The sequence below is a fragment of the Engystomops pustulosus genome, chromosome 2, assembly GCF_040894005.1.
Source record: "Engystomops pustulosus chromosome 2, aEngPut4.maternal, whole genome shotgun sequence".
Taxonomy (NCBI): domain Eukaryota; kingdom Metazoa; phylum Chordata; class Amphibia; order Anura; family Leptodactylidae; genus Engystomops; species Engystomops pustulosus.
In genome coordinates this window covers 144,876,013-144,902,073 of record NC_092412.1, presented here as the reverse complement: position 1 = coordinate 144,902,073, position 26,061 = coordinate 144,876,013, and the positions used below count along the sequence as shown (strand labels likewise).

At 39.9% G+C, this 26,061-nt stretch overlaps 1 protein-coding gene across 3 annotated transcripts in view; it reads left to right on the top strand.

Annotated features, from left to right (window-relative positions):
* The window catches only part of RSPO1 (R-spondin 1), a 143,876-nt gene that overhangs the window by 109,688 nt on the left and 8,127 nt on the right, over positions 1–26,061 (top strand). For all 3 annotated transcript variants that reach the window (XM_072136764.1, XM_072136762.1, XM_072136763.1), the window contains 3 exons: positions 11,938–12,129; positions 16,088–16,234; positions 18,559–18,747. In XM_072136764.1, coding sequence (XP_071992865.1) covers positions 11,938–12,129; positions 16,088–16,234; positions 18,559–18,747 — 528 coding nt within the window. The remainder of the gene's footprint in view (positions 1–11,937; positions 12,130–16,087; positions 16,235–18,558; positions 18,748–26,061) is intronic.

Below are 26,061 nucleotides of genomic sequence, written 5' to 3'. Positions count from 1 at the left end.
CTGATCAATTGCAAAAGAAAAGATAGACCACAGTCATGAGTCTTTTTCACGCATGTTTTATGCACGTAAAAAATATAACAAACATGCAAAGTGTGAAAGAAGACTCAGTATGCAAGTAGACCGTTATGCTTTATAGTAATATGTAAACTAAAAACATCACATTAGTAAGTTAAAAGATGCTACATACAAATTATAGTTTACAGACCTGTATATGTAAATGTCGACAGTAAATTATCACTGATTAAATCTTGTGAATTGTATGGTACAGTATTTGTACCACTGTTGAGAGCTTCATTGTACAGAGTGACAGTATGACATAGTGCTATATAATCATTAAAAGCGCTACGGAATTTGATGGCACTATATAAATAAGGATTATTATTATTATTATTATTATTATTATTAAATGCAACATGTGGAAAAATGAAAAAATTAAGATTAGGCTCTTGGAACACATTATTGATATATCCAGACCCACAGAGGAATCTGTAACTTAGCAACATTTTGGGGCTTATTTACTAAGGGTCCGCAATCGCACTTTCATCTGACTTTCCAACGTTTTTGGGTTTTGCACGGCTGAAACACTTATTTAACAGGGGTCTGCGCTGGCATTGTGTCGCGCATGATCGTTTTTTGGCGCAGCTGGGCTGGCTTCCATGCGACAGAAAATGGGGGGGGGGGCGGGATTTAATTTTAAAATTGTGTGGCAAGACAATACACTTACATGCACCAGGAAGAAGAAAGTGAACTCCATCGGGCCTGAGCGGGGAAGCGACACATTCAGGATATCAGGTTACCGATGTTAGTGAATTGCGGCAGAGTGAATTATTGTCAGACAATGCACTTTCTGGGAACTCGCTTGACCGGTTAAGTAAATGTGGCAATTTGTGTATGAAGATAGGGTGGTGTTAGAGACTTTACAGCATTTGACATAAAAATTGTATTAAGACCCCCTAGGGGTGGTGATTTACAACATAGGCTCCCAAGAATAGAAGCATTTAGAATTCCATTTTGGTCCAAACAGAGAAAATAAAAAACTATGTACAGGCGGTCCCCTACTTAACAATATCCGACTTAAAGACGACCCCTGGTTACAAATGGACCTCTGGATGTTAGTAATTCAATGTACTTTATGTACAATGTAATAATCAGCTGTAGGATTTACAAAAGGTGTCTGCAAATAAGTCTTATTGTTAATTCTGGTTCTTAGGACAACCCAACATTTTTAAAATCCAGAGTTACAATTCTATCCGGAGTTACAATGATAAAATATACAGTTCCGACTTACATACAAATTCAACTTAACGACAAACCTATGGAACCAATTTTGTATGTAACCCTGGGACTTCCTATATTCCTATTAATACCTGGTGGGTCATTTAATTATTATTATTGCAAGCTTTAAAAATGTATTTCTGTAATTGGGCTTTTGCTCCGATAGTTCTTATGACTGTATCACCTGTGGAAGGTCTTACTGTTCCTATGCTGTGACAAATCACATGACACAACACAAGAAAAGATCATAGTATCTCACCTTATAGGGTGTGTTTATATACCCAAGTGGCCGTAACAGGAACTATGTAGACTCCCACCTGCACGTAGTTCATTGGAACTCTTGGTAACCCTAATATATGGTTTGTTATTTAGCCTTGAGTAAGAGTGTGTTTAGCACCAGAAACGCATTGGGTTTTATCTTTGGTTTGATGTGTCACATGTAATTATGTGGAATAGTTTAAAAAAAACAACCTGAATTTTATTAGAATCTGAATTGTTGTGTTTTGATTCACATAAAGCAATGTGCTCTAGATGACAGATGTGGTAAAATGGGTGAGCTTCGAAATGTGTGTTGTAGCTGTTATATCCTTATTACTGCATGTATCCTTTATATTGTTTATAATTATAATTAGGATTTTAATCTACTTTGTATGCTACCCTTTTTTCTTAAAGGGGTTCTCATTTCCACAAATAAACATTGGGTCGTGTGCCAGTTTTGTGTCAGACTTTGCCTGTTTGTTCCGTTCAGTGCAAAATGCTTGCACAGGTATTTAAGAAGTGTCTGAGACACATTTCTGGCGCACGCGACACTTTGTGGCACATGCAACACTTTGTGGTGCACCCTGCATTTTACACAGGCAAACACAGTTTTAGCACACTTTGCACTACTCTTAGTAAATGTGCCCCATTATTGTTTATATGATGAAAAATCATACCATTTTCCAATATGCATTCAGTATCAATTCTTCACTGTTTCCTATGTTTATTTCCAGTGTGGATAGAAATCTGTCCATGGTCATGTGATGTCACACAGGTGCATGGCTTATTACAACATCGAGAGTAATCAGAGCTGTGTGTGATAATATGCTGTATTATAATGAGACATCACATAATTTCTGTGCATATTTCTGTACACTTATGAAGTGTACATAGAGGCTTTCTACAGAATAACAACAAGCTGATATCTAGAATACCATGAGGAATTCATACAGAAATATATTGGAAAATAAAATAACTTTCCATTTCAAAAATAAAATCCACTATTTGCTGAAATTCATTCATGCCCCGTGTTTCAAGGACCGACCATGTTTATGTGCTTTGAGCCTTATTTCTAAAACAAAATGTAAAAATTAATTGACTGGGTTTAACCATTTGGAGCTGTGTGCTGGACACTGAAGAGTATATGACAATATATATGCCCCATATATTATCATAGTGCCATCCTTATGTCTCTCATACAATTCATTTGTACTTATTGGCCATGAAAATGTATTCGTGGTTTCAGAGTGACAGTGGATCCCCATACCTTTGCAGCTGCACAGACTTCCTCAATAGTATGTCCATCCCTGGTTCAACAAATTCTACCAGTAAACTAGTTGTCAATTTATGGATATTATTTACATGTAACATGTATTAGCAAGTAGGGGAGATGACTCTGATAATGATAAAGGGTCCTCAGAGACCTGAAACTTGTAAGACATTGGGGGGAATTGTAACCAGTGCTACAGAGCCATTATTTTATGCGCCCCCTCCACTGCTCTGGAAGTGTGCACAATTTTTTTTGGTGCACTTTGTTCATGCTGCCGAATTGTGGCACAGGCAGAATTGTGGCTCACGTCAGTAATAAATGTGGCGCAAACGCTGACTTAGCACCAAAAAGCCACTTTTGGTGCACATGTTTTCTGTCTTGTCACAGTGTCTTGACACAGTGCAGCCGCAACATAAAACTGGCGCAGATACTTTATAAATACTTGGACAAGCTGTCTGCACGTTCTTTTCAGTTCAAAGACAGACAGAAAACTGGCGCAACCACTTTAATAAATGTGGGCCACTGTGTTTAAGCTAATATGCAGAATGGAAACTGTAAACTTTTATGCAAATTGATGATAATAAAAAAAATGTTTAAAAAAAACCCTTGCTTTTGTTCAATCCATTTTGGGTCCGTCCATTTTTGTTCAATCCATTTCTTGGGTAAAAGATGTATACACTCACCAGCCACTTTATTAGGTACACCATGCTAGTAACGGGTTGGACCCCCTTTTGCCTTCAGAACTGCCTCAATTCTTCGTGGCATAGATTCAACAAGGTGCTGGAAGCATTCCTCAGAGATTTTGGTCCAGATTGACATGATGGCATCACACAGTTGCCGCAGATTTGTCGGCCGCACATCCATGATGCGAATCTCCCTATCCACCACATCCCAAAGATGCTCTATTGGATTGAGATCTGGTGACTGTGGAGGCCATTTGAGTCCAGTGAACTCATTGTCATGTTCAAGAAACCAGTGTGAGATGATTCCAGTTTATGACATGGCGCATTATCCTGCTGGAAGTAGTTATCAGATGTTGGGTACATTGTGGTCATAAAGGGATGGACATGGTCAGCAACAATACTCAGGTAGGCTGTGGTGTTGCAACGATGATCAATTGGTACCAAGGGGCCCAAAGAGTGCCAAGAAAATATTCCCCACACATGACACCACCACCACCAGCCTGAACCGTTGATACAAGGCAGGGTGGATCCATGCTTTCATGTTGTTGACGCCAAATTCTGACCCTACCATCTGAATGTTGCAGCAGAAATCGAGACTCATCAGACCAGGCAACGATTTCCAATCTTCTACTGTCCAATTTCGATGAGTTTGTGCAAATTGTAGCCTCAGTTTCCTGTTCTTAGCTGAAAGGAGTGGCACCCGGTGTGGTCTTCTGCTGCTGTAGCCCATCTGCCTCAAAGTTCGACGTACTGTGCGTTCAGAGATGCTCTTATGCCTACCTTGGTTGTAACGGGTGGCGATTTGAGTCACTGTTGCCTTTCTATCAGCTCGAACCAGTCTGCCCATTCTCCTCTGACCTCTGGCATCAACAAGGCATTTCCGCCCTCAGAACTGCCATCACTGGATGTTTTTTCTTTTTCGAACCATTCTCTGTAAACCCTAGAGATGGTTGTGCGTGAAAATCCCAGTAGATCAGCAGTTTCTGAAATACTCAGACCATCCCTTCTGGCACCAACAACCATGCCACGTTCAAAGGCACTCAAATCACCTTTCTTCCCCATACTGATGCTCAGTTTGAACTGCAGGAGATTGTCTTGACCATGTCTACATGCCTAAATGCACTGAGTTGCCGCCATGTGATTGGCTGATTAGAAATTAAGTGTTAACGAGCAGTTGGATAGGTGTACCTAATAAAGTGGCCGGTGAGTGTATGTAGGAGTATTTCCCTTTAGATTACGATGGTGGGGAGGATGATCCAATAAGTTCTCTAAGGAGGCAGTTGTTAATCAAGAGTGGGGACATGTTGGGAGACTGTGGATAAAGCAGGGCACCAGAAATCCCAGCAGCCAAACACAGTTATATGGTGGCAAGTACAGAAATCCAGAGTTACACCCTGATACCCATATTATGGAATAAATCTGCAGACTTTTGGTTAACTAGTTAGTGCCCTTCCTTGACAGTGTGCTATTTATTATCTCAGTATCAGCATGTTATGTGGTATTATCCCAGAGGAGGAGATAGAATGGCTGTCCTGTTCATTGCCCTGTGATGACATCGCTGATTGTTGCCCGCTTGGATCATTAGTTGTATATTTTGCAAACCTTAGAAGCTGGCATGTGCCTGATGCCATGTAATCTGCAGGAAGTGCTTGTCTAAAGGATGCAATGAAGTGAGCATTACACTGGAATTATCTGACTATTTTTTAGCTAATCATGAGATCAGAAAAGGAAATGCAAACAGACTGACTAAGCCTGCTCAAAATGTTGTTTTTCTATGAACGTAAGATGACCCGTTTGGAGCTTTTAGAGAACATGGTCAATGTTGGAGCCTTGTTGTCGACTCGTGTACCTAGTATATGTATTGGTCAATTCCATTGCTCAGCAATATATCGCTTGAAGGAAAATTCAGTGATAATATATACATAAATGGTAACTATAAAGTGCTCGAAATAGCATACTACTAAAACTACTAAAGAAAAAACACCTTTCTGTTGCTGTTACAAATGTGGGTCATCTTATAACTAGGTTTTAAAATATTACAATAAACAAGAGATTTCATGCCCCTTATTAAGCCAATTAAAAATCATTTATTCAAAATATAAAATCACAAATAAAACATTTAGTAATCAAATTAATGTTAAAATATAAAATAGATCAACAATCAAAAAATATCAAGAAAGTAGGTATCCAAAATAGTAAAAACAATCACAGTATCATGACCCTTCTTCTACGTTCAAAATATAACTTGACTATGTCAGTATAACATAGTTTTTAATATATAGCTTAATAAAACCATATGCATAAAATAAAAATAATGACAATATAAAATAATGCACTGAAGATGTACCGATGTTGTGGTTAATAATAAATTAACAATATTGTATAGTTCTGGACAATGTCTCAAGTAGATGTAATAGACCTCTTATAAGTGCATGCTGATCATAATTCAGTGCACAAGATATGGAGGGGAATTTATTAATTTTGGCGCACGCTGGCGCTAGGACCATGCTGTATTTTTCAGAGGGATGTAAGTTTGTGGCACAAGGGAGGAACTGGTGCATGGACTAAAAGGTTTAGTACTCCCTTGACCAACTTTTAGCTGCTCTATTTTTGCACTACAAAAAGCGCAAAAAAGTGTTGAAAAAAGTAGAAGCGCCAGAAAACTGGTGGATTCAACTAAATTTTGAGCCCAAAAATAGTACAAGTCGAGGGTGTCGGAAAACACCAATATTGTGGCACCGACACTTCATAAATTCAGACGCAAGAGGTGCAGAGAGGGGAAAAAAAACACAACCAGTTTTCCATTTGAAATGCCATAATAAATGTCCCTGATGATGTTTGTAAAAAGATAAGTGAATTACACCCAGAGCCACTAGGCTTGAAGCTGTGATTGACAGCTTGTTTTGTAGAGTTTAGTTTTCTTGGCTGAGCTAGATGTGTGTTCTATGGAAAGCTGGATGGTTTCATCTGGGAGCTTAGTGTACATCTCAGATGTGACCTCGATGGAAGACCTACCCAACTAGGTTGGAATCCTCATATACCTGCTTCTCACCTCACTCAGGAGTTAGTTATACTCGTCTCTGGTTACTTGCGGTTATACCTCCTACCTCATCGCCATCTTGGTTTTGACCCAGTTAGCCTAATTTTTCTTGAGCTTGTTTGTCTATCTGTCTGTAGGCAGGAACAGGGGTTGTGGATGAGGCCAGGACCTGCACCTCTTTTTCATGCCTCCTTGCCTTCGTTTTATATGTTGAACAATGTTCGATTATTATTATAAAATTTATAGAAGTCAATTTAAATAACCAAATTGCCTCTTGCTATGCCACACTTGCAATCAATGCAGTTTTGTAGCCAAAAACAAGAGTGCATAGTAGATCAAGAGAGGACAGATACTACTCCTCTCTTTTGCATACTCTCCTGCTTTAAGGATTAGCAATGCTGATGTAAACCTGTGTAATATATGGGATCCAGAAATGTTATACCTAATAGTTTATTGTGGTTAATTATTAATTTTCATGGACATGAGCTCTGTCTTGTGATATTTACCTTCATCACATCATCATGGGGATCTCCAGTTTTGTTGCCAGTATGTACGCCTTATTACTGATTAACCCAGTCAACGTGAACATTTTCATTCATCATGACCAAAGGACACATTAAAGGAGAACTACTAGAAAACTGTAAAAGTGTATGCCCTCTATATCCCTTCTATGGTACACAACACAAAGGTTTTTATATAACAGCTTGAAATTTATTTCTGTGGTTCACTGTTGTTAGAGTGTTCTATAATGGAAAAATTGGCTAAACATAATTATATTATAATAATTATTCCTTTATTTGTATAGCACACACAGATTCTGAACCTGCATAGAGCTTTCCAAATCAGTACCTGTCCCCATGGGGCTCACAATCTAATCAACCAACTGTTTGGTTTGGATCATGGGAGGAAACCGGAGGAAACCCACGCAAACATGGAGAGAACATACAAACCCTTTGCAGATGTTGACCCTGGGACTTGAACCCAGGTCCCCAGCGCTGCAAGGCTGTAATGCAAACCACCAAGCCACCATGCTGCTCTCACTAAGCCACCCTGATGCCCGCAATCCCTAATATACTGCATATCATTGGCTCCAGATGGAAGAAATGGAAATTTAATTATTTATTTTGGGAAAAATAAATTGGAATAAAAATCAACATTTTAAATTAAACACTCATAAGATGTTAATCTTAAAGGGAAACTGCTGATATTAAAATAATCTAGAAGTAGCATGTTATAGAGCAGAAGGGCATAAGGAGATTCATATAATGTTTGTAGAAAAAGATTCTTATAATTTGTGTGTTATCACTTACTTATGTAATGGGTCCTATCAATGACTGCCACCCCACCCCCATAGAGAGATAATTGTAAATGGGGGTCATTTATCTTCTTTCTCATTTTTTTCTCTTATTTTTGTAACTTTTTTGGCCACATTTGATATATTTGCGCCTAGATCTGCGACTTTTCCTCTTGCCTATCAATTTTTTCTTTAGTGCGCCTGATATATCTTTAAAAACCAGATGTGAAGGAATGCAAAAGAAAATGCAATTTTGGGGTGGTAAAAAAGTTGCAAATAAACTTCAGTCCTGGCCAGGCTTAGGAAAAACTTTAGAAGGAGTTGCAGAAGAGTTTGAGACATTTGTATGACTTTTGTGCAACTTTTTAATAAAAAGAGGCAAAAACCCCACAGACTCAGCAGCCTGATATATCAACCTCTAAGATAATTCAAACAAGTCCAAAATCCAAAAAAAAACAAGAAAAGACATACACAAATGTCCTTACTAAAGATAAATCACCCCCAATAATATAGGAACACAGTAAATGAAGAGAATGACATTTGGCAAATAATAATAACAATTTGTCCATATAAAATGCTGGGGAAATACACAGCCTAGATCCTCTTACATGTTATTTGGAAATGTAGGACCCCAAATTTCATTGCCTGCTGATGCCTTTCTTATGTTTCCATTTAGCAAATTCAGTTCTGCTATACTATATTAATTTGAGGTAAATTGCATATAATTTGCTTTACATATATAATTTCTTGGGACAGTAATCTTCACCACAATATGAAATATAAATTACGTTAAAGGGATTTTACAGCACTTCAGGTAATATTCCAAATAAAATCTTATAAGTACCTTCCCTAATTCCACTAAATAATGGAACTGGGAGCAAGATCCACTTCAAATACCAGAAACCACTTTCGAAAAGAAACCAGTTTAACAAGTTATTTTGCTTGATATATAAACATTCTGTAAAACAATTAACATTTAGGAAGAAAAGGAATTTAGAACAAGGTAACCACAAACCACAATTGCACATTTTATCCAAGATCTGCTGGAATTAAAAGGGTTATAATTTGCTTTGGTTGTTTACATGATTTAAAAAGCTGTTAATAGTCGAGAATATAAATAATCACACATTCCTAGAAGTCATTAGGTTGTAAACACTCCCAGCACTGAAAGGGTTAGGCATATTTTGGAAAACCATAGTGACCACAGACATAGAACACAAATTGCTATTTATAATGACAATTCCTAATGCTGCTGAATTTGATATCTTCTAGTGCTCTGAATTTCACTAATTCCCCATGGTATCCATTTACCATTCATCAATAGTTCTAGTTAAATGTTTTTCATGCATTGGCACTACATGTTGTATTATGTTTATTTCTTAGAGGTTAGTAAATAAAATGTCACCACAAGTCCCTATAGAGCCCTAGTAACTAACTGACACCCTTCTTTTAGCTAAAAATAGTTTTACTTACATCCACATAAATTACCTTTTATCTTATGTTACCTGGAATCAGAGGGTGGCTGTTCCTGCTCGGCCAGCCCCTCCCATCTAATAATCCCCATACCTTATGCCTCCTTACAATTCAGAAGTTCGTGTCATGTGACCAGAGTGACATCATCTCTGGTCCTTAAGCCTCTTAACAATAGCAAACTGTACACCATCTATGTATGTATGTATGTGATCACATGAAATCACAGCTGCTTCTACTCCTACTCATCCTCCATGGAGGCTGCTGTGATATCATGGAGTACAGTTTGCTATTGTTAGTAGGCTGAAAGACCTGTGATGCTGTCACTCTGGTCACATGTCATGAATGTACCACAAGGCACTGTGAAATAAATGGACACAATGGGGGTCATTTACTAAGGGCCTGAATCGCTATTTTTCGTTGGGTTTTCCGAATATTACTGATTTACACAGTTTTTCCCTGAATTGCAACCGGATTGTGGCGCATCGGTGCCGGAATGCATACGATGGAAATCGGGGGGCGTGGCCATCGGAAAACCCGACGGATTCGGAAAAAACGCAGAATTTTTTTAAAAAAATGTGTCGCTTGACACGTGCTTACCTGCACCCAGGATAGGATAGTGAACTCCGGTGAACTCCAGCAGACTTCAGCACAGCAGCCACACCTGGTGGACATCAACCGCACTACCTTAGTGAATCCCGACTCGACCCGAATCAGCGTCGAAGAACCCGCCGATGGATCGCGACTGGACCGGGTAAGTAAATGTGCCCCAATATTTCCCATATGTACATTGAGCTTAATATGTCTGTAGTTGAATATTAGCATATTCAGCCCCAAAGAGGCAGAGCAGGGATTTGAAGAGATAAGGAGCTGTCAGTCAGAATAATGGGGCATGGTTCACAGCCAGCCTGGGAGAAAAAAGAGTCACAGCCAGGAGACATGCATCAAAAAAAGCTAATTTACATATCAGAAAAACGTCATGTTAGTAAGGGTGGTAAAATTCTGGTGGCAGGTCTTCTTTAACCTCTTGCAGCACCACGATGCACAAAACAATTAACGGCTAACAACTGGCAGCTGTAATTGCAGTTGTTAGCCATTTAAATGGCCCCAGCAAAGCTTCAAGTGCCGTGTGAGCGCCACCATCTTAGGGCCACTCATCTTATACCATGTGCTGTCATCGGAGGGCGGCATTTAATTTTTGTGACAGCAGGGACTTTATGTAACATTCCTTGGCATTTCATTCAGCACAATCTGTAACAGGGGCTCACTGTAAGAGAATAGGGGAAAAAATTCCCTATATACTGCAATACAATATTTGTTAGGGCCACCTGAGATTGAAGTACCCTAGGGAGTCTAAAAATAAAGTAGAACAAGTTTTTAAAAAGTCAAAAAAAATTACAAAAACCTAAATGTTCAAATCAACCCCCTCCTTAGAACTCGAACAAAAATAAATAAACAAATGAAATCATAAATATTTTAGGCATTGTCACATCCCAAGAAGTTGGACTTATTAAAATATAAAAATGGTTATTCCAGCTGGAGAACAACATAATGAAAGCGGAAAATAGCCCCAAAATGTCTCCGAATCGCAACTTTTTTGCCATTTGGCAACACATAAAAATGTTATTAAAAATCCAAAGGTCAGAGAGTCCCCATAATGGTAACCAAAACTTCATCTCATTCCGCAAAACCTTACACAGCTCCGTAGAGTGAAGTATGAAAAAGTTAGTGGACAATATGGCAAAATGAAGTATTTTCTATTTTAATCAGCTAAAACATAATAATACCCATATATAATTGGTACCTCCATGATTTTACTGACACAAAAAATAAAGCAGAGGTGTCATTAAGAGTACACAGTGAAAGCTTTAAAAACAGGGCCCAAAAGAAAATAATGCAAATGTCTTATTTTGTCAGTTTCAACACATGTCAATTTTTTTTCCAGCTTCCATATACATGGCATGGAATACTTAATACCATCACTAGCATGTGTCCGTAAGGGGTTAAATAGCTACAGAATGAAAGCTGTCAGGAATTGAGGGTTATGCAATAATACCATATACACTAAAGATATCACAATTGCTAAAGGTGCAGCAAAAAAAAATGGTGGAGCAGTTTAAGATTCATGAAGAACGTACGCCACAAATCCTGAATTTGGCGCACCCTGCACACTACACAGGCAAAATGCACTGTGCTTGGTAAATGTGCCCCCATGTGTATTGGCCTGTCCATTCTATTCTCTAGTATAATGCTAGTCAATTTATATGTGAAAAATGACAACATATCAGCAATAATCTTGTTGGAACGCCTTGTGGGAATATTTAGACTTCTTCTGGCTACGAAATCCATGCTTCTATAAAAATACAAAAGCATCCTTGATCTTTTATAAAGTTCTTGCAATGTGAAGAATCATTATTGTGAAGGTTCTGGCAATGGTTCACAACATTTACAGTTTATTCGTTTTTAAGAAAATGACTATAATGATCAACCAATTATGTATACCAAAATGCATTTTATTACAAAATATTATTTTAAAATGAAAATGATTTGAGAAAAATATGTTTTCACTTAAATAATCCTTAATAACGTGAATGTGTATCCATTTACAATATTTCTGTAGTCGCAAGTAAATCCTTTCTTCCAACAGGAAGTACAGACGTGAGCCAAAGCTGCACCAAAGGTTGTGAGGCTTGTTCCGAGTTTAATGGTTGCGTCAAGTGTTTACCAAAGCTTTTTATCCTTTTGGAAAGAAATGACATACGACAAACTGGGGTCTGCTTGCAATCCTGCCCTAAAGGATATTATGGTGATCGAAATCGGGATATAAGCAAGTGCATGAGTAAGTTGACCATTGTTAAATAGAATATAGAAGTGTTCTTTTCTAAGGTTTTATAAGAGGTTCAGAAGAAAAATACTTTTTTTTTTTACAAAAAGAATGATTTTCTGCTATGTCAAATATATACTGTACTTTAAATGAAGTCTAGCATAGCATGTGTCCCTTTGCAACTATGGTATATATGTGAAAGATATCTTATAGGCAAAAAGTAGAAAAGCAGCACTCAGTGTCAAATAGGTGTTTATTTCACCAGTGGAGATTACAATGTTTCAGCTATCTCAATGTAGCCATTTTCAAGTAATAACATCAGTGTTACAAGGCGGGCTTATATCCCCCGCAGGATGTGACATCATCAGTGGACATACATAGATAAACAATTCATAATGTGACATTGTAGTCCAATTATGGTATACAATAAACAATAGTGAACATAGAAATCATGGTAAATCAATACTAAATAGATTAATAAATCAATGTTGCCACTAGGCATTCATCCCTTCACGCCGTCCTGTCTATTGTTTGTATACAATAAAACAGCGCAAGTCCACCGTGGTTGCTTGGCAAGCACCAACGCAACTCATTCAGGCAAAAAAAGTAGAAATAGTACAATTATAATACCCGATCGCGGCTCAAATGCATCAATCTCCCAGAGTAATCCATGGCTTTACCTACGGGTGGCGGAGGCAGGACTCTGGTTTGTGTCGCTGTGACGTCGCGATCTCGTTGCTGCATCACCCGTAGGTAAGGCCATGGATTACTCTGGGAGATTGATGCATTTGAGCCGCGATCGGGTATTTTAATTGTACTATTTCTACTTTTTTTGCCTGAATGAGTTGCGTCGGTGCTTGCCAAGCAACCACCGTGGACATGCACTGTTTTATTATATACAAACAATAGACAGGACGGCATGAAGGGATGAATGCCTAGTGGCAACATTGATTTATTCATCTATTTAGTATTGATTTACCATGATTTCTATGTTCACTATTGTTTATTGTATAACATAATTGGACCACAATGTCACATTATGAATTGTTTATCTATGTATGTCCACTGATGATGTCACATCCTGCGGGGGATATAAGCCCGCCTTGTAACACTGATGTTATTACTTGAAAATGGCTACATTGGGATAGCTGAAACGTTGTAATCTCCACTGGTGAAATAAACACCTATTTGACACGGAGTGCTGCTTTTCTACTTTTTGCCTATTGGATACTTGGGATCCCTGAGTCGGACCTCTACAAGCCTGCACCCTATCCTCGGATATAATCCGTATTCACAGTGCCGCTTCATCCCTCTACTTTTTATATACCATGAAATATATCTTATGTTATTGATGTATTAGGGGATGCCCAAGCTTATCCACTGTTAGATTAATTGCAACCATCCACAGTACATACTGTAAACCTCAAACACAGCCTCCCTCCAGTATCCACAGCCACCCCCCTCAGTATATACAGCTCCTCCAGTATACACAGTTCCTCCAGTATACACAGCCTCCCTCCTGTATACATAGTCATGACACCCCCACCATACACAGATCCTCTGGCCTATTATATATAGTCCTCTCTCACATAACAAATCAGCCCCTACATACAGATGCAAAAATTATAAATAAAGCCCCCTTCAAACAGTATCATGAATCAAGTACATGAAAATTAATACATACCCGTAGTGATGCTATGATGGGCTGCGGGTGCTAGCCAATCTTTTCTTCTCCCGGGCCTTCGTCTGGCATCTTAAGCGGATTACAATTAATTTCTTTGTCAGGCGATTCGGGCAGCTGTGAGCACCCTAATCACCCACAAACATTGGAATATGGCGCTTCCCCCAGGGCTCTCGCATCTGCCGCCTGAGGTGAGATTCCCCTGGGTTTGCCCTTTATGGATTAAAGAGTACACAGTGCAGCACAAAACCTTCTGGAATTAAGTTGTGTCTGCATTAATTAGCACAGCGTATAATAGGCTGAATTCTCAAGTTGGAGCCAAGAACCAGGCAAACTGATTGTGAATACAAGCAATTTGATTGCAATTGGTAGTTCCATACACAGCCACTTGATTAACCCCTTAGGGTGATGCCACACATGGTGTTTTGAACCCGTTTGGTCCTTTTTTAAGCAGTCCATTAAAAAACGCATGCGTTTTTTGAAAATGCTTCAATTTTTGACAATTAATTAATTATCTTAATTAAAACTTGTCAAAAATGCATCAGTTTTTGGACGGACTGCTTAAAAACGGACCAAAAACGGGTTCAAAACGCCATGTGTGGCATCACCATTAGAGAGGTATTACCACGAAGACAAGTTTCTTATATGTACTCAGCACATCAAAATAACACATTTTCTAATTCACTGTTATTAACAAAAATGCAGCATTTTACAACCTGTCTCTATCAGTCAGTCCTGCTGTACACAATTTCAGTTGCCAGTAGATCCAACCCTTTAACTTCAGACTTAGGGTCGGGTGCTCGCCATCATGATTTTTGTGTGAGATCGTGCAGTGAGATTTCTGTGTCTTGTGCCTGTAGCCACACACCCTGCAGTGCCTGCAGGGAGCTCACAGACACTGACTCACTTCCTGGCAGGAGATGGTGTAGAAAGACAAGCTGCAAACTACAAGCTACAAGGAGATAAGTGATCCAGGGGAAGGAGAATGCAGGCAGATAGCTGTGAGACTTAGAACAGAGATGTAGAAGAGCTGACTCTGTAATAGGCATCTAATGGATCTCATGCATCCATAAGTCATCTATAAGTATTCCGGGGGAAGGGGAATGCAGGCAGACACAGGCATCTAATGTATCTCATGCATCTCTGATTTATGCGTCAATGTCAGAAGCCAGATGAAAGTGTATATTCACCTTGTACCCTGATAATCTAACCACATTGTCACCCCACAAAACTAGATGGGTCGTAACTAAGGGTCCGAACGCTGCACTTTCGTCGGGTATCTGAATATTTCCGTTTTGCACCGAATTGCCCCAGGATTTTGGCGCACGCAATCGGATTTAGGCGCATCGGCAACGGCTTGCATGCAACAGAAATCGGTGGGCGGGCCGTCGGACAACCCGACGGATTCGGACAAACCGCAGAATTTTAAAAAGGTTTTATATCGCAAGATCAAGCACTCACATGCACCAGGAAGAAGTAGGTGAACTCCGGCGGACCTCAGCGCAGCAGCGACACATGCACGAACTCGGACGCAGAACCTTAGTGAATTTATTATTCCATGCCATGTACTGGGAAGCTAGAAAAAAAATCCCAATTGTGGTGACATTGGCAATAAAACGCATTTGAGTCACTTTCTTGTGGGCTGAGTTTTTGTGACTTTTACTGTGCGCTCCAGATAACACCTCAGCTTTATTCTTTGGTTTGGTATGATCATGATGATACCAAGTTTATATAGGTTTTATTGCGTTTTAATACATTTCAAAAATTAAACGAATGTGTACAAAAATAAATTTGCCATCTTCTGATGCTTATAACTTTTTCATACTATGGTTTACAGAGGTGTGAGGTGTAATTTTTTTTTGCGAAATGAGCTGATATTCTCATTGCTACCATTTTGAGGGCTGTGCAACATTTTGATAATTTTTTTATTACATTTTTTATGTGATGTAAAAGGGTGTAAAAGTGGCGTTTCGGACATTTGGGCACTATTTTCCACTGCCGGGACTGTTTTCATATTTTGATAGATCAGGCATTTTGGGATGCGGTGATATCTAATGTGTTTGTGATTTTAACTGTTTATTATCCCACCTCTGATTGATGAGGGCTCAGCCCTTGCAATAAATATTTTTATTATTAAAAAATGGAATATCCCTTTAACCATAAAACATGAATGAATAACAATATGTGAATTGGTCCAAGTAAGAATATCCATATATCTATAGATAACACATCAATTATGTAAATTAAAGTATTATTTATTGACTATGGCTATTTTTACCAATTATTTTTTAGAATGTAAAATGACTAACTGTGAGGAATGCTTCAGCAAGACATTTTGCACAAAGTGTAATGATGGTTTCTACTTACATAAAGGAGTATGTTACTCCACCTGTCCAGAAGGATTTATTGCAGCAAATGGCACAAAGGAATGCAGCTCCGGTAAGTCTGACACATGTTTAGGATACACATTTGAACAGTGTCTCCAAATATAAGCTCCAGACTCATGCAATTACATACCTGTGCAGTTCAATGTCTGCCATTGACTCCTTTTATAAAATAATGTGTACTTTTTGGTACAAATGTTTTTTTTGCATAGAGCACTGAAAACATTGGTCAACTATACTTTAAAACTGTTAAGGAAAATGCAGTAATTTTGTCTAGTCATGTTTTATAAGCCTATTCTCTCCCTCCCACTTTCTCCAAGACCTATATTTTCTCTGAAAGTGCTCCTAAATCCATCTTGGTTTCCAACTATACATGAAAGGAGGGTACATAACCTGAGTTAGGGTACATTCACATTGTAGTATGCCCACCAGGCGGGCATACCGCCGAGCCCTGGAGAGGAGGTGGAGGTGACCCTTCCCCCTCCATAGACAACAGTGGCGCACGCCCTGCACACGTGGGGATAGATAGAGCATGCTCTATCTTTTCCCAGTGTACAGCGCAAATCGGTGCCACACATGTGGGCCGCCATTGCTGTCTATGGGGACATACATATGCGGCCGCAAATACATCCCCACAGACAGGCGTGTGAATGAGCCCTTAACAGGAGAGACACATGTTCCAATAAGGAGTTCTCTATTTGCCCTTGAGGGTGCATTCACATGTGGCATTTTTTGGATGCATTCATAAACACATCCCAGAAACACATGTGTCTGAAACGCATGCGTTTTTCATGTTACCCTTGGTTCGATATGAAAGTGTGAGCAGCTGTGAAAATGTTAACATAGAAAAATGCTTTCAAATCAGCTAAATTCATGGTAACATGAAAAACTCATGCATTTCAGACACTTGCGTTTCTGGGATGCCTTCTTTATAATGTCCTCCAGGATGTTTCCAAGTGCCTGAGGAACTTGACAAGGAATAGCAGATTCCCTTCATTCCCATTTCATTTAGAACCCTTTCAATAGGACTCAAGGTTTTTATTGACCACAGCACCATTTTATTAGCATAAATATCAACAACCAACATGGTTATAACATTAAGCAATGACCTCTCACTCCATAACAAGATCCACCAAATAAGTCTAGACAGGAAGGTCCTGGGAGACCCAAATCTGGCTTATCATTTCATCCACTCTAGTAAATGTATCTCTAGCCCTTTACCTGGCTCAGAGGCCCCATACTGTCCTCTCAGGACAGATTGATTTAGCCCATTATCCTCCTCACCTTTTATTTTCCAGACCAGATTCTCAAAATTTTGGGCAGTTCAGAGCCTTCTCAGCCTATCCCCCCCCCCCATTCTCCAGCATCATTTTAAATTATGATAACTCTGAAGACCCCTCTAGAACTGCTTCAAATGCTGTGCCATTTACTTTTTGCTCCTCTTCTAGAACACCTGAAATGTACAGAAGACACGTTAGTAAAAAACTTCTTAGAGTCACTTGAAGTCTCTCACCATTTTTGTCAGTGCTTTCCTAGTCATGTGGGCCTGCCCCTAGCTACGCTTTCAGTCCGGCCCCTTCTAGAATCTCATGTTTTCTCCATTTGTTGTCTCTATAAAACACAATTAAAATGAACCAGCTTTTACACTACTTTTAGATTCCACCACTTGTTATATAGAAGGCTAACAAGACACCTTGCATATGCCCAATTATAATATTACTCTCACTAATAAATAAATTAATTTAGGTAACATCTTTTTTGAGTTATGGAATCATTAGAAGACAAGGAGGCTCATATTGAATTGAAGTATTAATAACAAAAAAGAACAGTGCTTACAAACAAAAAATTGTATAGCTCACAGAACCACCAAAAGCAGTGGTCCCCAACTGCCAGGCCATGGCCTAAGACCAGGCTGTAGAACACCCAATTCTTGGCCGCGGCCAAAGAACTTTAACTTTAAAAAAAAAAGAGTTTGGGTGCAGCTGGTCCCCAGATACGAAAGGGTTGAAAGTGACTACTCATGTGTATATGACTTTGGAGGCAATTTTCTGAAGGTTAAAGGGGAAAGTATTAGCAGTAAACAGTGAATATCCTCATACCTACCTAAAGGTGCTAGTAATTAAGTGTGATAAAAACTGATAACAAGTGCATTTTATATATAAAATCAGGCAGTTTTAGTCCTGATCTGTAGCAACACATGTATGATGATGTTTTGTTTGACAATACCAGTTGAGAAGAAATGTGACAATATAAAGGTTCAAAGCAGAATGAAACTTCAAGAGTGCTAGATTATTTTGCATTTGGATCTGGCAGCATCTAACAGTTCTTAGTGGTCTTATTTCTCAAACTCCAAATGATGAGTAGTTTATTGTGTTACAGCACAATGTGAAATGAGTGAATGGGGACCATGGGGTCCGTGTACTCCGAAAGGAAAAAGATGTGGAAGAAAGAATGCATTTGAAGAGAGAAGTAGGAAGGTTCTGAAGGCACAGCTAGGGGGTGAATCTCTCTGTCCACCTACTACAGAGAAGAGGAAATGCACAGTGCCCGTAAACCCATGCCCTAAAGGTAAGTCCTTGCATTGATCTTTACTGTGTGATAGGGAGATACATAGAGATACACAACTATTGACAGTTAAAGCAGTAGTAACTTATGTAGGTTAGTTAATATCTTGTTTTTGACTTTTACTGAATTGTCTCAGGCCACTTTCAGAATAACTTGCTATGTACAGGTGGTTGTGAAGGTTGCCTTTCAACATACCTTTAGTCGGTTTTAGATCTCAAATAGTACATTTCAAATAGGCTACCCCTTTCAAATTGCAGCTGTCTGCTCCTGGCACCACCAGAAGATGATTTTTCGAGGGTAAGCTGTGGCCTATTTGTTGCTGGTGAATTCAGCATAATATTGTGACCATCTTATCTTCAGTCTACTGAGTAAAAAAAGGAATAAAAGGAGTTAGGAGCTGCCTAGAAAGACTGGATCTGCTTCTCTCTCTGTGAGGTGATCAGTGTGTTGGTCCTGCAGAGCTGCCATCCAGACACACTACAGGGAAGAAAAGGTGTCTCATGCCACTGCCTGACACCCTGGGCAAGCCCCAGAGCAGAGGTCCTCCAACCGGACCCAGCCCAGTACTAGCCCAGCCTGAAGTTACTACCAGGCTGCGAGCAATCCTTCCTGCAGACCAGCTATCTCCCGCCAGCTTACCAGCCTACTGAATCTGCAGCTAATGTTTGAGCATTACCTGCCGTTATAAGTTGAATAAAGAACTGTAAGTTGATTTGCACAATGTGCCTCTGTGTGATTCCTGGATCAGGCTGTATCACCACCGCGGGCTCCCCATCCTCCATCATCCAGGGACTCCTACATACACCTCAGGGGTTGACCCAGGGAAAAAGCTATTAGCCTCTCCCTCCATATTTCTTGCACACACCACTTGCTGAAGACCTGCCTGTAGGCTCATCCTCTGGTCCCAATACCAAGTACCATGACCATAGTGTGCCCAAGGTCAAATAAGCAAGCCATTCCGGTATTCTGGACCCCAGCTATCTACAGCCACCAAAGAAAGGCTGGGGGGTGTTGCTCAACCAAGTTAGGGATGTATCCAGAAAAAAGCAATCCTAGGATGGCTCTCCTAATTTTCTGATATTTCATTGTTTTAATTTCACTAAAAACTTCATTTAAAAAAATCAATGGGTGGGACTAATTATTGACTTTCTGCCAGTTTTGTAGCAATTTTTTTTTCTTGCTGTTTCTTGCTGATACTCATGCCTTTTTATGGTCAGTGTAGGCCCATTTTAGTAATCTAACATCCCAATGTAAACTACCACACAATTCGTGCACTTACGCCACAATGATGAATGTCTCCAAATGTGTTTCGTGCTCGTACAGAACACTTCATAAAGCTCATTTAAAATTATTATGATACATCCATATTAAAATGCAAGAAAGGAGGTGATAAGGAAGAGGGAGAATTTTAATCCAGTAACATAACATTATTAAAAAAATATGTAAATAATTAGATAATTGTCATTGTAATATATATATTAAGTTAACATACCATACATACTCGAGTAAAAGCTCAAAAAAATGTGCTGAAAAATTGTAATTCTTCTTATACTGAAGTCTATTAAAAAAAAATCTGTACTTACCTTTTCCATGCCCCCAGATGTCCTCTTCTGTCTTCAGCTCTGTCTCTGTCTTGGGGTCCCTGTGCGCTGTGTCGCACACACCATGAAGTCAGCCGCTTGCTGACATCATAGCTTGTACGCTGCCATGGGCTAGGGAGTAGGAACTGGCTATATACTCGGGAGTAAGCATTGGCTATATACTGGGGGCAGGCACTGGCTATATACTAGTGGGGCAGGCACTGGCTATATACTGGGAGCAAGCACTGGCTATATACAAAGAGGCAGGCACTGGCTATATTCAAGGGGGCAGGCACTGGCTATATACAAGGAGGCTGCTGGCTATATACTAGGGGGCTGCTGGCTATATACTAGGGGGCAGGGGCTGGCTATATACTAGAGGGTAGGGGGCTGGCTATATACTAGGGGGATTCTGGCTATATATAGCCAGGGAGCTGGCTATATATAATGGAGGGCATGTGCTTGCTGGCTATATATTGGCGAGGCTGTGACCAATGCATTTCCCACCCTAGGCTTATACTTGAGTCAGGTGGTTTTCCCAGTTTTTTGTGTTAAAATTAGGCACCTCGGCTTATACTCGGCCGGTTTATGCTCGAGTATAAACGGTAAGCAAAATACATATACAATTGTAAAAATCTATAATTAAATACATTCCTAATGTTCACTGCACTATTTGCAGTTTGTCTCACTAAATTGCAGCAGGTGACACATTCATGAAGATCGGAGCTCAGTCTTCATGAATGTGACACACGCTGCACACGTCCGATGTGCAGGAACTGTGTGCACCAAATTTTTTCTGATGTACTTAGTTCAAGGAGTCTGCACCACATTTCTGTCAGACTTGCCGACGTAAATGTGGTGACAGGTGCAAATACGCACTGGAACGTCCCTTTCTGTGCACAAGATTGTGATCATAAATAGATATCTTCCTAAAATAGACCGTCTGTGTTTTGGTGGTAAATATCGTTTAGTTTTTTTTTTCAAGAATTTCCAGTGCAAACATTTTTGCCCCAAAAAATAATAGAATAAAACTTTCTTGTTCTTGGTGACTAATGTTTTCGCATTATGTAGGAAAGAAGAAAACCATTGAAACTCACTATTCCTCCAGACCTCCAAATTGAGCAGTAAAGCACTGTGGCTGGCTGCCAGGTCAAGTATATCAAACAAAATCAGGCATAACTGTAATAAATGTTTTAGCGTGAATACATAGTAGAATCCCAATAAACTACAACTGTGCATGATGATATAAGGATGATCTATACAGCCGCCTAACCTCTGAACAGTAGGATCGAGGTAATGCACATGGTGCCACAGGCGTCATATTGGCGGAGCTTACAGAAGTGGACTACTGTTTACGATACCTTACTGCTCCAGGAATTTCTCTTGAGTGAACTTCTAGACTCTGGTTTAGTCTGATAACGTATCATTTGTTAAAAGGGTATTAATTAAAAGGGGCCAGCTTACATTCTTCTTGTAAAAACTTGGCCGGACCCCCGGATGTTATCTCCAAAACAAAACCTCAAAATTTAGAGCTGCAAAACATCAACACAGGGAGAAAAACTGCAGAAACAAATCTATCTACAAAATGCCTGCTCCTTTTCAACACCCACGGACTGTGAAGAACGTCGTACAGCTGCATCCAAAAGAGCAGGCTGAATAAAGACACACTGACTTTGGGAAAACAGACACCATCTTAGTACATTGATGCTGCTCGGGGAATATTTCATTAATGTTATTTAATAGTTAACCTCCAACATTCACTCACTTCAACAAAAATCTTTTATTATTCTGTTTCTTCTTATAAGTTATACCTCTGGAATCTTGATTAGGTGCCTGCCAGTACATGGCCCATATGGTTATCACTAATATTAATATGAATTCCTACAGCTCTTCTGTAATCATAGAAAGTCAAGAACCCACCTAAATAAATCAAGATCATAAAAATAACATTTGTTTTATTATCTAATTACAATGTGGGACACCTAAAGTGCTTGCAAGGTCAATTAATTATTGCTTTTCTAGACACTCCCTGAACACACAGGTTCCAGAAGGACCAGAAAGTGAGATAGAGTTGTCCACACTGCCTCCGTCATAGCATAACACTAGCTCACAACTATGAAACAGAGACTTTCCATACAGTAGACTGCCACCAACTCTGTAAAAGGGTCATATTGGGTCAGAGGCAACCCGGTAGTGTATTTATAACCGTGACATGGACGTGGGGATTCATGGCTCAAGATAAAAGAACAACACAGGTTAAATTTTATATTTAATTGCCTTCAGGGCACTCTAGACAAAACAATAGAAACAATAGAAATATATACAGTTGATAGAGTGCAAGTACAAGCTGAGTATTACAAGTACAAGCAATTTGCCAGTTAACTTGTGCTGGACTCTTTGGAGAAAGAGATTAGTCCACAGTTGAAAATACTTCCTGCTCCAGGCAAAGGACATAGGTGTTGCCTTGATTATATTAGGTGTAGGACCACTCCTTCACACCCCTAGGAGGGCTCGAGGAAACCTGCTACTTTGGAGGTGTTCTAGCTTCTCAATGGGAAGTCATAGGAACAGGTTCTGATCCTGATCCGGATGAATATCTGGATTCTGTTAAGACCGGACATGACCTACTTACCATGCTCCAAATGAGAGTTCTGTATATCTAAGTTTCCAAGGCCGCTAGAGCAAATTGAGACCTAGGTATGCTTTCTCCTGCTGCTTTTATCACAGATATGTATGTGGCCATGAGCTGGGATGGACTCCATAACTCCATAACTCCATAACTGGCATATTCGTTATATAAGTTACTGAGTATTCTTTGTCTCTTTTAATCCCTTAACGCTCTGCGCCGTAGCTCTACGACGCAGAGGTATAGGGAATGTATGAAGAGGGCTCACAGGCTGAGTCCTCTTCATACAAGGGAGAGGGTTGTTGCATATTGCAGCAAACCCCCACCGCTAATAACCGCGGTCGGTGCTTGCACCAATCGCGACTATTAACCCTTTCATTGCCGCCGCCGGCATTTAAAAGACGGTGGCGTGCGGGTGCCGCCATCTTTATTCCGATCTCTGCGCCCCCGAACGTCATCGGGGGGCTGCGATCGGTTGCCATGGTAGCCTCGGGTCTTTGTTTGACAGTGGCTCATTGTAATGAATGAGCTGCAAAAATACCATATATTGCAATATATAGGGTTAATGTACCCTATATGGTCTCAGAAATAGTGAAAAAAAAAAGAAAAAAAAAAGTTTAAAAAATAAATAATAAAATATTAAAAATTCAAATCACCCCCCTTTTGCTAGAACTGATATAAAACATAATAAACAGTAAAAATCACAGACACATTAGGTATTGCCGCGGCCCAAAATGCCCGATCTATCAAAATATAAAAACGGTTACGGCCGGCGGTGACCTCCGAGACGGGAAATGGCGCCCAAATGTCCGAAATGCGACTTTTACGCCTTTTTACATCACAGAAAAAATAGAATAAAAAATTATCAAAATGTCGCAGAGACCACACAATGGTAGCAATGCAAACGTCGGCTCATTTCGCAAAAAATGGCACCTCACACAGCTCCATGCGCCAAAGTATGAAAAAGTTTTTAGCTTCAGAAGATGGGAAAAATTTTTTTTTCTTTTTTGTACACATTCGTTTAATTTTTGAAAATGTATTAAAACACAATAAAACCTGTTTAAATTTGGTATCACCGCGATCGCACCGAACCAAAGAATAAAGCTGAGGTGTTATTTTGAGTGTACAGTCAAATTCGTAAAAACTGAGCCCACCAGAACGTGACGTTTTTTTTTTCAATTTTTCCACATTTGGAATTTTTTTTAGCTTCGCAGTACATGGCATGTTAAAATAAATAACATTACGGGAAAGTAAAATTTGTTACGCACAAAATAAGCCCTCGCACAGGTCTGTACACGTAAAAATGAAAAAGTTATGAATTTTTGAAAGTGGAGAGCGAGAAATGAGCGAAAAAACCCTGCGTCCTTAAAGGGGACCTACCACCACGATTCTACCTATAAAGGTAGAACGGGTGGTAGGTGGATAAATGGGACGTAAGGATAGCCCTTTTTGGGCTAATCCTTAAGTCCCGGCTATCCTTTTGTAAACTTGAATCAGTTGATATGCTAATTTATTTAAGCGGCTACTGGGGCGTGGAGTAGCCGGACATGAGGCTACTAGTCGCGGCTACTCCATGCCCCAGTAGCCTCGTTCCTCCGCCTACCAGGTAATCTTCGGCGCGCAGCTCCTCGTAGCTGCACGCCCTTGTGCGAATATCCTGCGTTCTGCGCATGCGCAGAACGCAGGCCTACGGGTGCGCGGCCGTAGCTCCGAGGCCGGCGCTACTGCGCATGCGCAGACGCCGGGTGCTCGGACGAGGGCGCGCAGCTACGAGGTGCTGCGCACCGAAGATTACATGGTAGGCGGAGGAACGAGGCTACTGGGGCGTGGAGTAGCCGCGACTAGTAGCCTCATGTCCGGCTACTCCACGCCCCAGTAGCCGCTTAAATAAATTAGCATATCAACTGATTAAAGTTTACAAAAGGATTGCCGGGACGTAAGGATTAGCCCTAAAAGGGCTATCCTTACGTCCCATTCATCCACCTACCACCCGTTCTACCTTTTTAGGTAGAATCGTGGTGGTAGGTCCCCTTTCAGGGGTTAAGAAAAGCCTTCGATGCCAGTATGACATGTCTATTGTCAAGTCTATTATAATTGTCATTATAACTGCCAGAGAGTTCATCACACTCTTCAGCTTGTCTTCCTGATTTATATTTTCATCACACTTTCTGACTCTGATCACCAAAGGGATTGGCTGAAAAACAGGTGAAAGTCCCTGTAGGACAGACAGGTCATTGGCCAAAAGGCGTTATGGGGGGGGGGGGGGGTTGTCCAGGAAAAATCCACCTGGTAATAGACAGGAGAGGCAGTCTGCAGTGAAACTTGTAGAAACTGGGATTACATCAATAACTGAATACCAAACTTCAATGGCAAAGGAAATATCAACCATCTTTTAGGAATGTAAGTTTGTTTAAGTACCCCTTTTATTGTACCTTTATTTGTATTGTCCTTATTTGTTAATGGAACCTTTATGCACTGATGTCTTGTCATATTAAACCATTTTGTTTAATAGCTGTTGTGTTGTCCTGCTGATGGAACCTGGTTATATGTAATACTGCATTTTTCTGTATATTTTCTGTCTTGGCTTGGCCATAGGATACCTGAAAGTTGTACCTGTGGAGTGGGTCAAGATATTCCTACCTTAGTCAGGGGTCCAAGGTATATAAGTGTGGTGCCCCATAGAGTAGAATAATGTAGGCTGCAAGTAGCCTGGGATAGTCTATGTATAGACCCTTTGAGAAAGCAAGCATTGGCCTAGCCAAGTGTTAGTGAAGGGAGCACAGTGTCTGGTGTATGTTCAAATATACGGTACAGCAGCACTTAGAACTCCTCCAAACGGTTGCTTCCATTAAAAAACCTTCTTTATTGAATTAGGAATAAAATATAGATGTATACACAAAGGACCTACGCGTTTCAACGCTATCGCGTCTTAGTCATGATCCAAATGGATCATGATCAATTAGGATCATGAATAAGACACGCATAGGTCCTTTGTGAATCCATCCATGTTTTATTCGTAATTCGATAAAGATGGTTTATTTAATGGAAGCAACCATGTGGAGGAATTCTAAGTGCTGCTGTACCGTATTTCTGAACATATTTTGGATCGGG